The 18569-nt window shown below is 45.2% G+C and overlaps 1 protein-coding gene across 1 annotated transcript in view; it reads right to left on the bottom strand.

Annotated features, from left to right (window-relative positions):
- Positions 1 to 12445: 12445 nt before the first annotated feature.
- The window catches only part of LOC119820989 (solute carrier family 22 member 2), a 37700-nt gene continuing 31576 nt past the window's right edge, over positions 12446 to 18569 (bottom strand). The window contains exon 11 of the mRNA XM_038339770.1: positions 12446 to 12512. Coding sequence (XP_038195698.1) covers positions 12446 to 12512 — 67 coding nt within the window. The remainder of the gene's footprint in view (positions 12513 to 18569) is intronic.

Here is an 18569-nt window from a genome sequence, read left to right as displayed (position 1 = left end):
TTTGCACATGTAAGTATTTACATTGTCAAAAGCATTTTAACTGGGGATGGCTTGGAAGGCAGTTAGTGTTCTAAAATGGCAGTCCCCAGTCTTGTTTAGCACATGTGATGAGGACAGACCTGATGCATATTACTATGACTCTTTGAGAAAGACATTTCTCCCACCTGTGTTTTTGAAATGGGTTGTTCTGCACTGCTTCTGTTTTTGGTTCTTATTGCTAAGGTCAGAGGATGAATTTATAATATTCAGTGTAATATTACAGTGAGAAGGAGCTCATTTTGTCTGGAAACTAGACTTTGGGTTGTACGTGAGCTATGTGGGCTCATGTCTATTGTAGATAATACCAGCAACATCCACTAGAGACCAAAGGCAGGAGGCCGGATTAACTGTCTGGAAGGAAAAGAGATGAGGAGTTAGACACCTAGGATGATGAGAAAGAGCAAGTAATTCTTAAACATGGAGAACTAGGAGACTGCCCACAAACATACAGACATGGCCCTGTGTCCGCCCCTTCTCACCAAGCTGCTCATAGGATGAAGCAGTGTGTTTCTGCCCCTCTGACATGCAAATCTGGTAGAAAACATGCCTGCTTTTAGAAGGAAATTCAGTCCTGCTCAGCAGTTTATTGACCTCAATGTTCCAGGCACTCAATGTCGGTCTTTGGGAGAGCTGTGTTGTTTCCATCTTGAGGCGGTTAGGGGAGGGCATTTATTATTGTTATATAAAAAGAAGGGGATTTCTACCTCACTCCCAAGATGGGGAAACATTGAAAGACCTATCCTAGCTTCTCATGGCCATGGCATGTCCTTACATGTAAGTGCTCATGCGTGTTTCTCTTATACACATGTGCATAAGTCAGGATAAACAATATTCTATAGAGGCTTGTTTTTGTTCCCTTGCTGGGCATGGCCACCATTGTCTCCTGATGGTGGTTTCCCAGCACCCTTGGACTGTTGAATTGTTCATGGTCTCTATCATGATTAGTAATTTAAAAAAAAATGTGTATTGTTTGCTTATTTACTTGTTTATTTATTTTGAGATAGAGTCTTATGTACATCAAGGTGGCCCTGAACTTTCTGTGTAGTTGAAGGTGACCTTGAACTTCAGCTCTACTCTTCCTCCCTTCACTTCCTGTGTGCTGGGTGGGATTGCAGGCCTGCACCACCATGATCGACTTTCTGTAGTGCTGAGGATGGAGCCCAGGGCTTCCTGCATGCTAGGCAAGCTTTCTACCAACAGGACTACATTCCTAACCCTGTTGGGCATCTTAAAATTGCTATGGGGTTGGAGGGATAGCTCCACAGTTTAAAGCACCTGTTGCTCTTGCAGAGGACGGAAGATCTGGGTTCAATTCCCAGCACCCACATTGTTTCTTACAACCCTCCATGACTCCCATTCCAGGGGACCCGACAGCCTGTCCTGGCCTCTGCAGGCATCAGGCCTGCACATGGTGCACACACACACATGCAGGCAAAATACTCATATGCATAAAATAAAAAAATCTAAAAATTGTTGTCTTGTACTATTTTATTGAAAGAAAAAAGTGAATATTTATAAAGCTTTGGATGGTATTATAATTTAGGATGTCATTTGGTGGGAGGAAGGCAAGTGACATTAATAAAAAGGTGTTTCATGTGAGAGAATTGCAAGGGTGAAAAAAAAGTCAGCAGTTAAATGAAGAGGCATCTGTTTCCACTCAAGACACAGAGCCACAGAGCAAACCATAATTTGCTAAAATAGGATTCTACGAAGGGGTATTGTGACTAGACTTTGGGACAAAAAAAAATAGAGTTCATGAAAGCAGGCAAGTGTTTTTGCCAAAGAGCAAGGCCTCAGAGTTATCCAGGGCAGTGTTAAAAAGACAGACATGCCTAAATAAGGAAGGCTTCAGATGGTCAAGCAGAGACAATTTCAGCATCGCAAAGACAGTAATTATGGTCACTAGGAATAAGTTTGGCTCTATTAAAAGAGCAGCAGCACTTACAGAGAACAGATAATAGAATTCGCGCCAAAGAAAATGCACCCATGAGCTTTGATAACGTTTATAAACTGTTCTATCAATTCATGGGCCTTGTGCTGGGGGATTAACAGCACAACTAATGAGCACACACACACAGTTAAGAGCTGAAAGAGGAACAACCAAAACCAGCCTAAGGTGGACATGTCTGGTTTGATCATTTTCTGTCAAAAGTGTTGGCTACTCAGAACTGCAGTGACCTAAGAACCAAGGTGAAAGATTTCAGGTCTCCTTCTGATCGAAGCTGACAGGTCTGGAGTAGAGACTGTGAGCAGCCTGGTCTGCAGGCTGACATCCTGCAGGTAGAGGGCTCTGTAGAGACAGACCATCACCTAGAGGGTCCCTTGCAATGTCACATTCATCTCCTCTTTCTTAAATCACAAACGTGCTTGGGAGCTGTGGCATGGTGTGGCGGTCAGTGTGAACTATCAGCTTGTCAGAATTTGGAATCATTTGGAGGGTGGCCTGGGGTATGGCCCATGAGGGAGTGTCTTGATTACACTGAGCCAGAAGAGCCGGTTGACTTATGGGTAGGCTTTTTCTGAGGCTGGGCAACCTGCACTGTTTAAAGGCAAAAAGAAGGCCAAGTGCTAGCATCCTTCCCCTCTACTTCCTGATTGTGGATGTGGTGTCAGCAGCTGCTTCAAGCTCCTGCTGTCTCGGCTTCCTGTCATGACAGAGAGAACCTTGAACCCTGAGTTAAAGTAAACAAAGCCATCTTCCCTTAACTGGTGTTTCTCACAGCAAAAGGAGAAAAATGAAAAGATGTAAAAAGTAAACAAACAAAATAATGAAAATACACTTAAACATTTTTAAAGATTTATTTTTATCATTTTAAGCCACGTATCTCTTTTTAAAAATCATATTTTAATTGTGTGGCTATGTGAACATGAATACAGATCCCTTCAGAGGCCAGAAGGGGGCATCAGGTCCCCTGGAGCTGGAGTTAACAGGTGGTTGTGAGTCACCCAGCATGGGTGCTGGGAACTGAACTTGGGTCCTCTGGAAAAGCAATATATACTCTTTGTTGCTGAGTTATTGCTCCAGCCTCTGAAAATCTACTCCTAATGGACTCTACTTCTTAGTCCATTCTGAGCATCCTGAAATTACAAACCAGCTCCTCCTACTTTGTGTGCTGTAATCCTAACAGTCAATTACAGGTGTTCCTCAGTCTCCCTAGAGGACTGCTCCCACAACCTCTCTCTCTTTGCTGGGTCCCCAAATCTGTAGATGCGCAAGATCCTAGGAGGACCAAGTATTTGCACATAAACATATCTTAATCTAGATTACTCAATACAAATTATAATTTAAGCATTTTATGAAATGTTATTGGATGGTTCTGTTATAGGACATGCTGACAAGCCTGGACATGCTCAGCACACACACAACCATAGGTCTAACTGAAGAAGAATGTCAGCCTTTTGTGGCTGGTCAAGTCCTCAGATGTGAAATTGGTTTATATAATGGACCAGTTGGGTAGTCGATGCCCCCAAATGACAGAACTGTTAAAACCTGAACCCCTATAGCCACAGGCCCCCATCTCACTTTCTACAGCTCAGAGATGGTCACTTCAGGTAAAAATGCAGAATTGAAGCACCTTGGGAGAACATGTCACCGTGGACGCAAAAACCATGACCTTAACTATCAAACTGGGAAATGATCAGCAGAGATAGACATTTAAGGCATTTTCCCTGCCCCTGTATGTGTATGGTGCTGTGAAGATGCATATGTGTGCACATGCATCCGTGTATTGTTCTCCAGGGGTTGTCTGTCTTTTTCTCCACTTTTCTTCTCTTCATGTATATGCATGTGGAGGTGGTTGTGTGCTTGTGTTCAAATGTGATGGGTGCATGCGCATGCCCGTGGAGGCCAGAAGTTGATGCCGGGAGTCTTCCTTGACAACTGTCCCACCTCATTCTTTGAGGAAGGGTCTGTCTGTCATCAAGCCCAGAGCCTGTCTCAACAGCCAGCTTGCCTTTCTCTACCTCTACTTTCCAAAGCTGCAACCACAGGCAAGCTAGCACCCACCAGCATTTCTGTGGGTTCTGGGTATTTGAAGTCTGGTCTTCTTGTTTGTATAGCAAGCACTTTAGCTGCTGAGTCCTCCTCCTGGCCCCTGCCTTATTTTTTGAGTCTCTCATGGGCCTGGAGCTTGGCCACCAGGATGACTTGCCAGTGAACCCCAGGGACCTGCTAGTTACCACATCCCCAGTGCTGAAATTACAAGCGTGTGCTACCGTGCCTACTTTTGGTGGTTTCTGGGGATTGAACTTGGGTCCTCATGCTTACAAAGCACGTGTTTTACTGACTGAGCCATCTTTCCAGTCAATGTATTCTTTTTCTTTAAACAAATGGAAATAATCTTTTGATGTTCATTCACTGATTATACTTAGCCAAACAGGTTAACAAGAACTCAAAAACCCTTGACCCAGAGGCTGAGAGGGAGGGAAAGGAGGCAAAATGGAGGTGAAATGCCTATAACCAAAACCAAAAGTGCCTAGGAATACTGCCTGGGGATTTGGGAAGGAGTTTCGAACCTCCAGTCTTAAGAAACCGGGGGATACTAGACAATTTTTTCTTGTATAGTTTGGTCACCACGAACCAGCTGTTTTTGTTCAAAGTTGAAGATACATCCATTGCATCTCAGCCAGGCTGCTCCGTGCTGCTCAGGGTCCAGACTAAAGGCTGCTCTCTCTGGGGAAAGGACAGGCGAGACCAAGACTGATGTCCTCCCACGTGCTGACGTGAGATCCACAGGAGGCCTTGAAACTGTCTGTGAGCTGAGGACAGCTGTGTGACTCCTGCTGCAAATATAATGGAAGTGGCCCTACCTTTGGCCAAAGCACATGTCAGAGCCACAGGGACAGCGGGGGCAGAGACTCCAGTGAACAGCAGGCCAGAGGGCATGAAAGCCTTGGTAATTAGAGAAATTAACCAGTCCAAGGCAATCAACGAATCAACGATTAATTTAAGAGTACTGAATGGAGATTTCTCAAGAACAGCAGTGAAAAACATTCTTGCCCCAATCTTTGAGCTTTTACAGAATCAATCATCACTGTGGGCTTGCAGGAATAGCTTCCTGCTGTCTCTTCTACATTTGTTTTATCTTGAGTCAAAGACAAGAAGTAAGAATATTTTTTCTCAGGAAATGTTTTCTCAAAGATTTAATTATTCGTGTTGTGTGTGTATCTGTGTATGTGTATGCTAAGGTCAGAAGGGGCATCAGATCCATTCTTGGGGCTGGAGTGGCAGGCAGTTATGAGCCACTAGCTGTGGGTGCTGGAAACTGAGCTTATATCGCCTCTGATGCATCATCCAACCATACAGCCGTAACAAATGTAGCCCTTATTAGTCAACCATCTATGCCATCTATGCCTCGTTCTAGTCCAAGAACGAGGAAGGCAAGGCCTTGCTCTCATTGAACTTTAGTTCTTTAAGTTATATCTGTATATCTGGTCTCACTGAACTTAGAGACAGACAGCAATATAGTGACCCTGGTCCTCTGGCCCCAGCCAGCTAACCTCAGTTTGCTGCAAGCCCTTATATATCTGTTGTATACACGGGGCTACAGAAAATCAATTCTTCCTTCCAACAGTTGCCCAGGCTTTCAGGGTCTAGCAGAAGCCCCGAAAAGGGCAGGGCCGGGGCGTATATGAATATACAGCTCTCCAGGGCCTGGTTTTCCTCATGTCCTGTGCTCCACCACCTCTGCTGCTTTAACACTAGGTACCACTCTAAGCCCAGGTCCGCATCAGTTCTGACTTAGAGCCATATTCATTAGGAGCTTAGAAGACGGAGGTGTATGTGGCAGATTCAGAAAATGTTCCTTCAGGAGTTATGTCCCTGTAAGTTGTCCCTAATGAACTCGTTGACCTATAACAGACTGCCCTTGTGTGGATTGTTGTTCTTTGGGCTAAACGTGTCACCTTATGTCTCTCATGTGTCCCTGGGACAATCAGACAATAATAAACAGATTCCCAAAGTAATACTGGGGAGAGACAGTCTCTAAAGACGACAGAGATGTGGGAGTATGTGAACGGATCTCCACCCCCACAGCTAACTTATAGTAATTACGTAACCATTTCCCTAGTTTTTGGAATAGAGAATATTAATATACTTATGTCACGATTTCCTAGTGGATATGGAACCTTTTTTTCCTACTAAGGAAGGTTAATAAGAAGAGTCTGTTCATCTGAAAGTCTTCTCTCGGGGACCTTTCTTGCCCCCAGCATATCCAAGAAGATGCTTGTGAAATTATAGAAGAGTCACCTTTCCTGGGGACATTTGAGCAACTATGCACTGTGCTCTGCTGGACAGTCTGAGGTGTACAGCAGAAGTCCTAAAGTAAATGGGGAACTCTCTACAGTGTCCACATGCCTAGCCCACTCCTGCCGGCTGCCTGAGCCATGGGTTTCAAGTGGAAGCCCACAGCGATGGAGGTAAGGACTCACCAAGTCACTGCCCCGCCCCTTCCCCGTCTCTCTTTATTCTCTACTCACACACCCACACGACACAAGGATTTGGCACGTTTAAGGGACTTGCTTGATCATTTATAGAGCTTTATTTAATTGGGTTTGCCTCCAAAGTTCCCTGGAGTCAAGTCTGAAGGGGTCTTGAGAGTAGTCCTTTGTCTTTAAGTTAATCACTCCCAGGATCCATGTCACACAAGAGAACAATGATTCTCTTGTGTCCACGGCGGGAAATATGTATTTTAGGAAGGAATCGAGCAGAGAGGAGCACCCCTCCATGCCTGGCCTTTTCTGTGAATACTGGGTTCTACACTCAGGCCTCATGCTCCTTTGTAAGCGCTTAGCTGACTGAGCGTCTCCCCAGTCCGTGTCTTTTCTTACAGAACCTTTTGTTTCCAAGCAATGCCTCCCACAGAAGAATAGCCAGAAACTGATGACCTACAGACTCTGGTGATGTCCAGACGTGGCAGACATCACTTTAACTCAAGACACAATTGAATATTGGAATCTTGTCTTGGAGGAGTGAAGGAAATTGTAGGAAAACACCTGGGAAGATGCCGTCTGGTGGAACCTCCACATGAGGAGCAAACACCCTCCTTCTGCTGGGCACTCGCTCTACAGCCAGACTGGGCCCCAGCACAGCAAACAATGAAAGCAAGCGGATCTTACTGCAGATCCCATCCCAGAGCCAGGTAGAGGCCTTCATGGCTTATGTTGGCAACGGTGGTCACGTAAACACTGCTGGTAAATGCTTGTCATTTCTGGGCTAGCGGAATCCTTCAGCCATCGCTGTCAACACCACTGACGTGGCTGGGTTGCAGCACGTGCAGGCCATGATCTTTCCTTCCCAAGAAACGGGAACCTCTGTTTCCCCAGTGGAAGCTGGGGAGGAGCATGTCTCTCACAGACACACCTCAGCCACTGTCTCCGTTGGATTTGAGTGGATGGAAACACATGGCCCATGGAATCGACTGGCTTCTCAGTTCTTGATTGTTGGATTATCGGTCAGCTGAATCAGCACTGCTCCCCAATGCTGCTAAACAAGCTTGAGTTTTCAGCAGCCCAGGAGCCCCCAACAGACCCTCCTGCATCTCTTCCAGAGAGACATTGCGATTACAGTCGTTCATTTGCTTTCATCTGATAAGAACTTGGAAGATCTTCCCTTGGTTACAGACTGGTTGTTTGCTGTGAGGGAAAAGTACACTTTCCTTCAACAAAGTGTTATGGTAACGACTCGGTGCAGTTGCTGGACCGAATCTGGGGTGACATGGAAGCTATGACCAGCATCTCTCAAAAATAGCGCTTCAGAAGTCTGGAAGCCAGGCAAGCTGTGATGAAGGGCACTGTGAAAATGGCAGAGACATCGAGCCAGAGATTTAATCTTTTCCTTCATTTTAAGTGTGCCGTTTTGTGGGTGTGGATTAATGAAACAGGAGGATGTCCATGTTCGGCAGCGTGGGACAGAAATGGGAATGAACTATAGAAGAACAAGGGAGAAAAAGCGCAGAAAAGGATAAGATGCAAGACAGAGATGCAGAGAAAAGGCCAAAGTTGAAGCCTGATAAAGTAATGAACCAGTCGGATCCCTGGCAAGATCGGTGAGTGAAAACAGAAAAGCCACAAAGTGATAACGTCACCTTGAAAAGGGCTGAAACCACAAATCTGGACGAGATGGAACAGAAAGGCGGCACACATGTGCGGCTGCGTCAGAAGAATAAAACAGACAAATTCTTAGGGACTGTGAAATTAGGAGAAAGCTTAAGTCCCATGAGTTAATGAGTTAATGTTTCTGAGGATTCAGGAGAGCACTGGTGTTGGGGGGTGGATGTGGTTTGAGAATGTGCTCGACGGTCTATGGGTGGAAGCTTGCTGTGACAGTCTTAGTGCTGTTGTTGCTGCTGCTCTTCTTCTTCTTCCTCCTTCTTCTTTTTTCTCAGAATCCTACCTCCAATGATACCACCACTGGACACCCCAACCCCTAACAAATAGTTTTTAAAATGTGTGCATTACGGAAACTTGAAAAAAAAACCACCACAGTTACAAAAGTGAAAGTTCAGAACGGTCCCTCGCTTCAATTTTAAGCCCATTTCTCTTTAACCATTTGGATGAAATTGCTTCTAAAATGTCTTTTGTTTTTCTTGCTCTCCATGAGTTTGTTTTGATGCCTTTAGACCCGTTGGCAAGCTCTCTGCTACTTTGTGGGCAGATGTTAATATATTGTGCTTTGAGATCGGAGAGCTGGTGATGACAGACCAGAAAGGGCATGGGATATTTGCCCCTTACTGAATGTTTCTGGGCAGCAAATATTTGGGTTTATTTCTGGTTTGTCTCCTGGCAGATGCTGATGAAATCCTTCTTACTAGGGGTTGCTTGCCTTGGAGTCCCTTTAGCCTCTGTCCCACGTCTAACCAGCCATCATTCTTTCTCAAATCTCGTTCCGTCTGTCCTGTCCTCTCCATCCACCCACTCTGGCCTGGGTCCAAGCGGCAATTCTTGAGAATTTTTAGCATCTTAGTTAAGGCTCTCTGGGAGCTTTGTCCCAACTCTGCATGCAGGACTCAGCTTTGACTTTGTGAGCCCTGGGTCCTTCCTTCCTCTCCGATCATACTGTGTTATTTATTCATTTATTTTCTGTCTCTGTCTCCAGTGGATACAAAACCCACCCCTAAGTTGTCCATCTTGTCTCGCTATTCAGTGTAATGCAGGATTATTCCTTAATAGCAAGGTTACCTTATAGGAAAGGTCAACACCACCCACCCCCTGGGCTGTGGTTGTGGTTTAATGTTACACCAGCATTGCGAGCACAGCATAGTTCTGGTCTGGCCTCATGCTGTGCCGGGACCACACTGTTCTCTGTGCTTGTGAGATCCGGGAGCTGGGGCCTCTGCTTCGCTCCTCTTAGTGACCCCGAGGCTGTCATATAGTCATTGAACATTTACTTTTGGGTACTTGCAACCTCTCTGAGGATGGGAGAGAACTTAGAAAACAGATAAGTAAAAGGCAATTGCATATTTCCCCAGTATCTTCTTACCAATATACACAGGCAAGGAGACATTGTCCTCATTGGCAGTAAAATAATTCTAAAGTGGGAACGGGGGGCTGGAGAGATGGCTCAGAGGTTAAGAGCATTGCCTGCTCTTTCAAAGGTCCTGAGTTCAATTCCCAGCAACCACATGGTGGCTCACAACCATCTGTAATGGGGTCTGGTGCCCTCTTCTGGCCTGCAGGCATACACACAGACAGAATACTGTATACATAATAAATAAATATTTTTAAAAAAAGTGGGAACGGTATCGGTAGGAAACTTTCAGGAGGGCCTGGGTTGTAGCCCAGCTGATAGGCTGCTTGCCTAGCATGTACCAAACCTTGGGGTTCATAAACCAAGTGTGGTGGCATATGCTTGTAATTTAGACACTAGGGAGGCAGAGGCAGAAGGATCAGGAGTTCACAGCCATCCTCAACTACACAGTGAGTTCAGGGCCAGTCTGGGCTTCAAAAGCAAAACAGAACAAAATGAAACCCCCAGGATGCCTGGTGAAGTTGGATCCTAGGAGGAGAGTTCTGAGTGTCAGCCATCCACAGCAGGGACCTGGGATCGAATGCTCATTGCTTTTTAGGAGCCTCTGGGCACAGGAGCCTATGATAACTCAAGGCTCTTGAGCTCTGGAGACTGCCAACCAATTTCCACAGCACAGCCATCTTGGTTTAGAAGGTCAGTGGTCTCATCCTGTGCGTCACAGAGGTGCTCCAGGCCCACACGCCAGTCACAGAGGTGCTCCAGGCCCACACGTCAGTCACAGAGGTGCTCCAGGTCCACACGTCAGTCACAGCAGTGTCCTCCAGGCCCACACGCCAGTCACAGAGGTGCTCCAGGCCCACACGTCAGTCACAGGGATTCTCCAGACCCGTACGTCAGTCACAGCAGTGTCCTCCAGGCCCACACGTCATTCACAGCAGACTCCTTAGATTCTGGGTCATGGGTAATGAATTTCTTGATGAGGGGCCAGAGAGAGCTTGGTTGATGTCCCAAAGAAAAGCCATGGATTACCAGAGGCAGGTGGGAATGGGGCAAGAGGAGAGGTGGCCAGGACAGAGCAGCTGCAGCCAGGAGCAGATATGCCAGTCTTCTGTGACTTGAAGAAGGGTGTGCTGGAGGGAAAGCCCTGTGGTGTGTGGTCTGTCATGCCCCAGACAGGCCAGGGAAAGGATACCAGGCTAAAGGATGCCCAGATGGAGTGACATGCACTGACATGGGCATGATCTTACCATCCATCTTCCTGCCTTGAGGGAACATGGCAGAGACATTTGGAGGTCCAGGATGAACACAAGACCCATTAGTTTCCTGACCTCAGTGGAGGGAAGCAGTCTTGGCAGTCTCTCAGGCTGACTCAAGTTGTTTCAGAGTCCTTGGGGACCAGGGGTCTCTGCTCAGACCTACCAACTATGCAAAAAGAAACAGGTTTACATACGTTATCTTCATCATTGGGGCTTGCTGAGGGTCGATTGTGTTTGGTTAGAATATTGCCGTTGGACTCTACAGAAGCCCACACCAGCGAACTCCATTGCTCCCAGGACAGAGATTCTGTAGGATCAGTGGGGTGAGTGAGGTGGCGTCTCCCAGACAGGCAGCCACATGGTGGCTCTCTTTCCATGCCCAGACCACCCTGGAAAGATTCTGGGTTTACCATCTCTCATTGTGTCTGGGAATGTGACCTGGTGCGTTCTGTCAGTGACTCCAACATGCATGCAAAACTGAGTTCTCCTTTTGTGACAATTTAAATGCATTTAAAACACCCAATAGATATAAATCGATAGAAATGTGTAGTTAAACGAGGACACACAGAATCCCAGCTTTGTTCAGGTCTTTCTCTCACGGTAGATGTGACTGGCTGTGGCGTTCGTCTCCTGTATGTTGTTTCTCCTCTGTGTTTTATCGCAGCGGTAGAAATGGAACTAGGACACACATGAGCACACAGATGCAGTTTTTATGGGAATGTATTACATCTTGCCTTTGTCTTCTTCTTGAGCCTCCAGAGAGGTGAGCATTCTTCACGTCCACCTTTCTTGTCTAACACCTGCCCTTCCTGAAGCTGAACTTTCTCAACAAGAAGTTCTTTGTAGGCTTTTTTTTTTGAGATAGGGTTTCTCTGTGTAGCCCTGGCTGTCCTGGAACCAGCTCTTGTAGACCAGGCTGGCCTCAAACTCATAGAGATCCACCTGCCTCTGCCTCCGAGTGCTAGGAATAAAGGCTTTGGCCACCACACCTGGCCACTAATGCTATTTTTAAAGCCCATTAATCTTGAGGGAAATTTTACCGAAGTGAAAAACATTGTCATGGCTAATTCAGTAATGCCGGGAATGCCCCTATTGCACTCTACCATATCTTTTACAGAAAGAATGTGTGTGGTCACCTACTGTAAACACAGGCAGGCTTGGTGACTGCTCAACTTATATTCCCATTCTTTTGTTTGGGATTCTTTTCAAGTGTGATCCACATAGTAAGCAGCATATTTTGAAATTTCATCACATTTATGATACTGAAAGGTCCCATTCCAAGTTCTTCATATATGTTCTGTGATATTGCCTTTAGTTATTTAGTTCTTAAAAAAATTACTTCTCTCAAGTTTATTGTTTTTTCAGATTTTTTTTAATATTTTGTTGTCCTGACCCACAGCTCCCTTGTGTATTTTGGTTTGATGTCATGGTGGAGAAATAAACCAAATAAAGAAATAAAAAGACAAATCCAATAAAGCAATGGCCATTTTCCTGGGCCTGCTGAGAGCAGGGTGAGGTGGAAGGTCCCGGCTGGTAGGTAGAGTTTGGCACACCAGTGCAGCAAACCGTGCAGGCTGCAGCTCTCCACAGATGGAGTGCTAGGGTAAGTGCAATTGGGTTGTGTGGGTTTCTGGTGCGGGAAGAAGCTCTGCCTCTGGTCCAGCAGGGCCCACACTCTTTCTCTTTAGCTTAGCTGAAGACCTGCTTTCTTGCCTTGGAGGTAAATTCTCATCTCTTTCTTTTTTATTGGCCTGCAATAGGAAATCAAATTAGGCAGGTGAGAAAGAAGTTATGAAAGAAGTATCAAGCGGGCAATAAATAAACAAAACAAATCAAACTTTAAGTGTAGGATTCGTCCAAGATCACATATACTATGTCTTCTGAATGATGGTTTTCATGAAGAAATTGGGTGAATAACTTGCAGGAGAGGGTGTTTCTATATCTCCCTCCTGGTGGTTCACCTTCCTCCATAACAGAGAATGTAGTTGAAGGCTAAATATAACTATGCTGGTTAAATATAATGATTGCAAAAATCTAGATACTTCAATCAATTCTTGTACAGAATTTAAGAAATTATTCTCCCCAAGTTTGTTTCCACTATTTGATGAGCAAAGGCTGTGACTAAGACATTGCTCAGTTTTCTTACTGTCTTCTCCATGGCTATATGGATGCTGCTGATAGTCTTTGGAGGAGGGCTTCTCTCCTTCCTCTGCTGCTCTCAGCTCTGCCCTTTGTGCATGGGCTTGTTTGTACTGAATCAGGCGTGGACTGCCCCAGTTCCATTTCCCCACATGGTCTCAGTTTCTAGAGCAGTCCAAGATGAGATGTGGGTAACAGAATCTCATCAAATCACTCAGCAGCACTATAAGCTTCCCAATCTCCAGGTGGGGGGACAAGCAAATACACTGAGCTCCCAGAGTCTCCAGGCCCAACCACAGAACAGCAGTGACAGCAATAGCAATGGTGATGGGAACATAAACAACAGCAGCAGGAGCAGCAGGAGCAGCAGGAGCAGCAGGAGCAGCAGGAGCAGCAGCAGCAGGAGCAGCAGCAGCAGGAGCAGCCACAGTAGGAGCAGCAGGAGCAGCAGCAGTGTCAGCAACAGTACCAGCAACAACAACAACATTGAGAGAAGTACCAGTGTCAACAGTGGCAATAATAATAATGACTGCAGTGACAGCAGCAGCAAGAACAGTAACAGCAGCAGCAGCAGCAGTAGCAGTAGCAGCAACAACAGAAACAGTAGCAGTAAGAACGGTAAGAGCAGCAACAACAGAATCAATAGCAACAATGACAGTAGCAACAGCAACAGTGACAACAGTAAAAGCAATAATAACAGAAACAACAGCAACAGTCACAGCAGCAGCAAGAACGGTAACAGTAGCAGTAGCAACAATGACAGCAGCAACAAGAACAGTAACTTCAGTAACAGCAACAGTTATATCAACAGCTGTAGCAAGAACAGCAACAAGAACAACAGCAATAGCAACAGTGACAGCAGGAACAAGAACAGTAACTGTAGCAACAGTGACAGCTATAGCAAGAATAGTAACTATAGCAACAGTGACAGCAGCAACAAGAACAGTAACAGTAGCAACAAGAACAGTAACAACAGCAACAACAACAATGACATCAGGAACAACAATGACAGCAGCAACAAGAACAGTAACAGTAGTAACAGTGACAGTTACAGTGACAGTGGGAATAGCAACAGTGACAGCAGCAGCAGGAATAGTAATAGCAGCAGCAGGAATAGTAATAGCAGCAGCAGGAATAGTAACAGCAGCAACAGTAACAGTGACAGTGACAGTGACAGCAACAACAGTGACAACAACATCAGGAACAGTAACAAAACCATCAACAGTGAAGGCAGCAACAAAAACAGTGATAGCAGTGACAGCAGCAGCAAGAACAGCAACTACAGCAACAGTTACAGTGACGACAGCAGCAACAATGACAGCATCAGCAAGAACAGTAACAGTAACAACAGCAGCAATGACAGCAGCAAGAACAGTAACTGCAGCAACAGTGACAGGGACAGCAGCAATAACAGCAACAGCAACAACACCAACAGTGAAGGCAGCAGCAAGAACAGCAACAGCAGCATTAAGAATAATAACTGTGGATATAGCAACAGTAACAGTAGTAACAACAACAGTGACAGCAGCAGCAAGAACAGAAACAGCAGCAACAGCAGCGACAGCAGCAGAATCAACAGCAACAATGACATTAACCATAACAACAGCAACAATGACAGCAGTAATGCCAACAGTAACAGTGACAGTAGCAACAAGAACAATAGCAGCAGCAACAGTGCCAGCAGCAGTACCAGCATCAACAACAGCAACAGTGTCAATAGCAGTAACAACAACTACAACAATGAGAGAAGTACCAATGTCAACAGTGGCAATAATAACAGCATTGAGAGCAGCAGTGTCAGCAACAGCATACACGATAGCAGTAACAATAACAGCAGTAACCACAACAGCAGTAACACCAACAACTGCATTGATAGCAGTGTCAACACTGATGGTAACAGCAGCAGCAATAGTAAAAACAATAGCAGGAGGAGTTGCAAAAATGGCAAAAACAGCAACCGCAGCATCATCCACAGCAGCAGCAATGAAAGTAGTGCTAACAACAGTGACAGCAGCAGCACCATCAATAGTAACACCAGTGGCAGTGTCACCAGAGAAAGCAACAGCAACAATCACAGCCCTAAGGACAGTAGCGACAGCAACAATAAGAGCAACAGAACTAATGGTAGCATGAAGAACACTAGTAGCAGCGTTGACAACAATAATAGTACCAGTGACCACAGGAATGACCACAGCAAAAGAAGGAAGGATGGCAACAACACTACAAAAGATGACAGCCACAGCAACAATAACGGCAGCAACATCAAGAACACCATAAACAATAGCCACTGCATAAAATGTCACAGCAGCTTCAGCAACAGTAGAAGCAACATTAACGTGAGTGACAGCAGCAACAATAGCAGCATAAAGAGCAGCTGTAACAACAAAAAGGAAAATAATAGCAATAAACACATTAATGTCAACTGTAACTGCAACAACAGTAACAGCAGCAGCAACAACAGTAACAGCAGCAATAAGACTAATTACTACAGCAACAGTAACAGCAGTAACAGCAGCAGTGAGAGCAGCAACAGAACCAGTAACAGCAGCAGTAAGAACAGTAACAGCAGCAACAGTGACAGCAGCAACAGAGCCAGTAACAGTGGCAGCAATAAAAATAACAACTATAGCAGCAGTAACAGTGACAGCAGTAACAACAACAGTGACAGCAACAGCAAAAACAGCAACTGCAGCAACAGTAACAATGACAGCAGCAGCAAGAACAGTAACTGCAGCAACAATAACAGTGACAGCAGCAGCAAGAACAGTAACTGCAGCAACAATAACAGTGATAGCAGCAGCAAGACAAGTAACTGCAGTAATAGTGACAGTTACCGTGACAGTGGGAACAGCAACAGTGACAGCAACAAAAAGACGAGTAACTCCAGTAACAGTGACAGTGACAACAGCAACAGTGACAGCAACAGCAAGAACAGTAACAGCAGCATCAGCAACAGAACCAACAGCAACAATTACAGTAGCAACAGCATCAGCAAAAGTAGCAGCAAGGACAGTAACAACAACAACAGTGACAGCTACAGCAAGAACAGTAACTTCAGGAATAATGACAGTGACAGCAGGAATAGCAACAGTGACAGCAGCAAAAACAACAGTGACTGCTGCAAAAGTGATAGTGACAGCAGCAGCAGGAACAGTAACTGCAACAGTAGCCACAGTGACAGCAACAAGAACAGTAACAGCAGCAGCAACAATGACAGCAGCAGTAAGAATAGCAACTGCAGTAACAGCCACAGTTATAGTGACGTCAGCAACAGCAATAGTGACAGCAGCAGCAAGAACAGTAACTGCAGCAGCAGCAAAACTGACAGCAGCAACAAGAATAGTAACTTCAGTGACAGTTACAGTGGCAGCAACAACAGTGATAGCTGCGGCAAGAACAGTAACTACAGCAACAGCCACAGTGACAGCAACATCAGGAACAGCAACGACACCGACACCAACATTGAAGGCAGCAGCAAGAACAATAACAGCAGCAATAAGAATAATAACTGCAGTAACAGAAACAGTGATGGCAGCAACAAGAACAGTAACAGCAGCAGTAGCAACAATGACCTTAGCAACAAGAACAGTAACTACAGTGACAGCAGGATCAGCAATTGTGACAGTAGCAGCAAGAACAGTAACAGCAGCAGCAGCAGCAGCAATGACAGCAGCAAGAACAGTAACTGCAGCAACAGTGACAGGGACAGCAGCAAGAACAGCAACAGCAGCAACAGCAACAGAATCAACAGCAACAATGACATTATCCATAACAACAGCAACAGTGACATCAGTAACAAGAACAATAGCAGCAGCAACAGTGACAGCAGCAGCAAGAAGAGCAATAGCAGCAGCAACAGCAACAGCAACAGTGATAGCAGCAACAGTAACAGCAGCAGCAAGAACAGCAACAGCAACAGCAACAACAGAAACAGCAGCAGCAACAGTAACAGCAGCAACAGTAATAGTAACAGTGACAGAAGCAAAACTAACAGTAACAGCAGCAGCAGCAGCAACAGAAGCCACAGCAAGAGTCACAGTAGCAGCAAGAACAATGACAGCAACAACAGTGATAGCAGCAAGAAGAGTGACAGCAGCAACAGCAACAGTGACACTAGCAACAAAAATATTAACTGCATCACCACCAGCAGCAACAACAACAACAGAAACAGCAGCAGTAAGAACAATAACATCAGTAACACCAAGAGCAAATGCAGCAACAACAGTAAGTACAGCAACACAAAGAGCAGCAATAGCAACAGTGACAGCAGCAGCAAGAACAGTAACTGTAGCAACAACAGAATCAACAGCAACAACAACAACAGCAGCAACAATAGCAGTAACAGTGACAGCAGCAACAAGAACAGTAAATGCAGTAACAGTGACAGCAATAGCAACAGTAATAGCAGCAAGAACAGCAACAGCAAAAGAATCAATAGCAACAATGACAGTAGCAACAGTGACAACAGTAAAAACAACAGTAACAGCAACAGTCACAGTAGCAGCAAGAACAGTAGCAGCAGTAACAGTGATAGCAGCAACAAGAATAGTAACAGCAGCAGTAGAAACTATGACAGCAACAAGAACAGTAACTTTGATAACAGCAACAGTTACAGCAACAGCTGCAGCAAGAACAGCAGCAATAGCAACAGTGGCAGCAGCAACAAGAACAGTAACTGCAGTAACAGTTTTAGTAACAGCAAGAATAGTAACAGCAGCAACAGTGACAGTAGCAGAAGAAATAGTTACAGCAGCAACAGTGACAGTTGCAGCAGCAACAGTGACAACAGCAGCAAGAACAGTAAAAACAGAAACAGTAACAGTGACAGCAGCAACAACAACAGTGACAACAACATCAGGAACAGTAACAACATCACTACCAACAGTCAAGGCGGCAGCAAAAACAATAACAGCAGCAATAAGAATAATAACTGTAGCAGCAGAAACAGAGACAGTAACAATGACAGCAGCAGCAAGAACAATAACTGCAGCAATAATAACAGTGACAGCAGCAGCAATTGTGACAGCAGCAGTGAGAGCAGCAATAGAAACAATGACAGCATCAACAAGAACAGAAACTGCATCACCAGTGACAAAAGCAACAGAAACAGCAGCAATGGCAACAGTATCAGTACCAAAAATACCTGCAGCAACAACAGTAAGTTCTGCAACAACAACAACAGTAGCAATAGCAACAGTAAGAGCAGCAATAGCAACAGTGACAGCAACAGCAAGAACAGTAACTGCAGCAGCAGCTACAGAATCAATAGCAACAATGGTAGCAGCAACAGCAAAAGTAACAGTGACAGCAACAAAACCAGCAGTGACAGCAGCAACACCAACAGTGACAGCAGCAACAGAAACAGTAACAGTAACAGCAACAGTAACAGAAGTAACAGCAACAGTTCCAGCAGCAGCAAGAATAATAACAGCAGTAACAAGAGCAGTGACAGCAGCAGCAGCAATGAGAGTAGTAACAGCAACAGGAACAGCAGCAGCAAGAATAGTAACTGCATGACCAGTGACAACAGCAACAGCATCTGCAGCAGCAACAGCAGAAACAGAAGCAGCAGCAAGAACAGAAACAGCAGCAACAGAATCAGAATCAACAGTAACAATAACATTAGCCACAGCAACAGTAACAGTGACAGCAGTAATGCCAACAGCAAC

This window comes from Arvicola amphibius, chromosome 8, assembly GCF_903992535.2.
Source record: "Arvicola amphibius chromosome 8, mArvAmp1.2, whole genome shotgun sequence".
NCBI classification, from domain to species: domain Eukaryota; kingdom Metazoa; phylum Chordata; class Mammalia; order Rodentia; family Cricetidae; genus Arvicola; species Arvicola amphibius.
The sequence above is the reverse complement of the archived record's forward strand: the minus strand, read 5'-3'. Positions and strand labels throughout refer to the sequence as shown.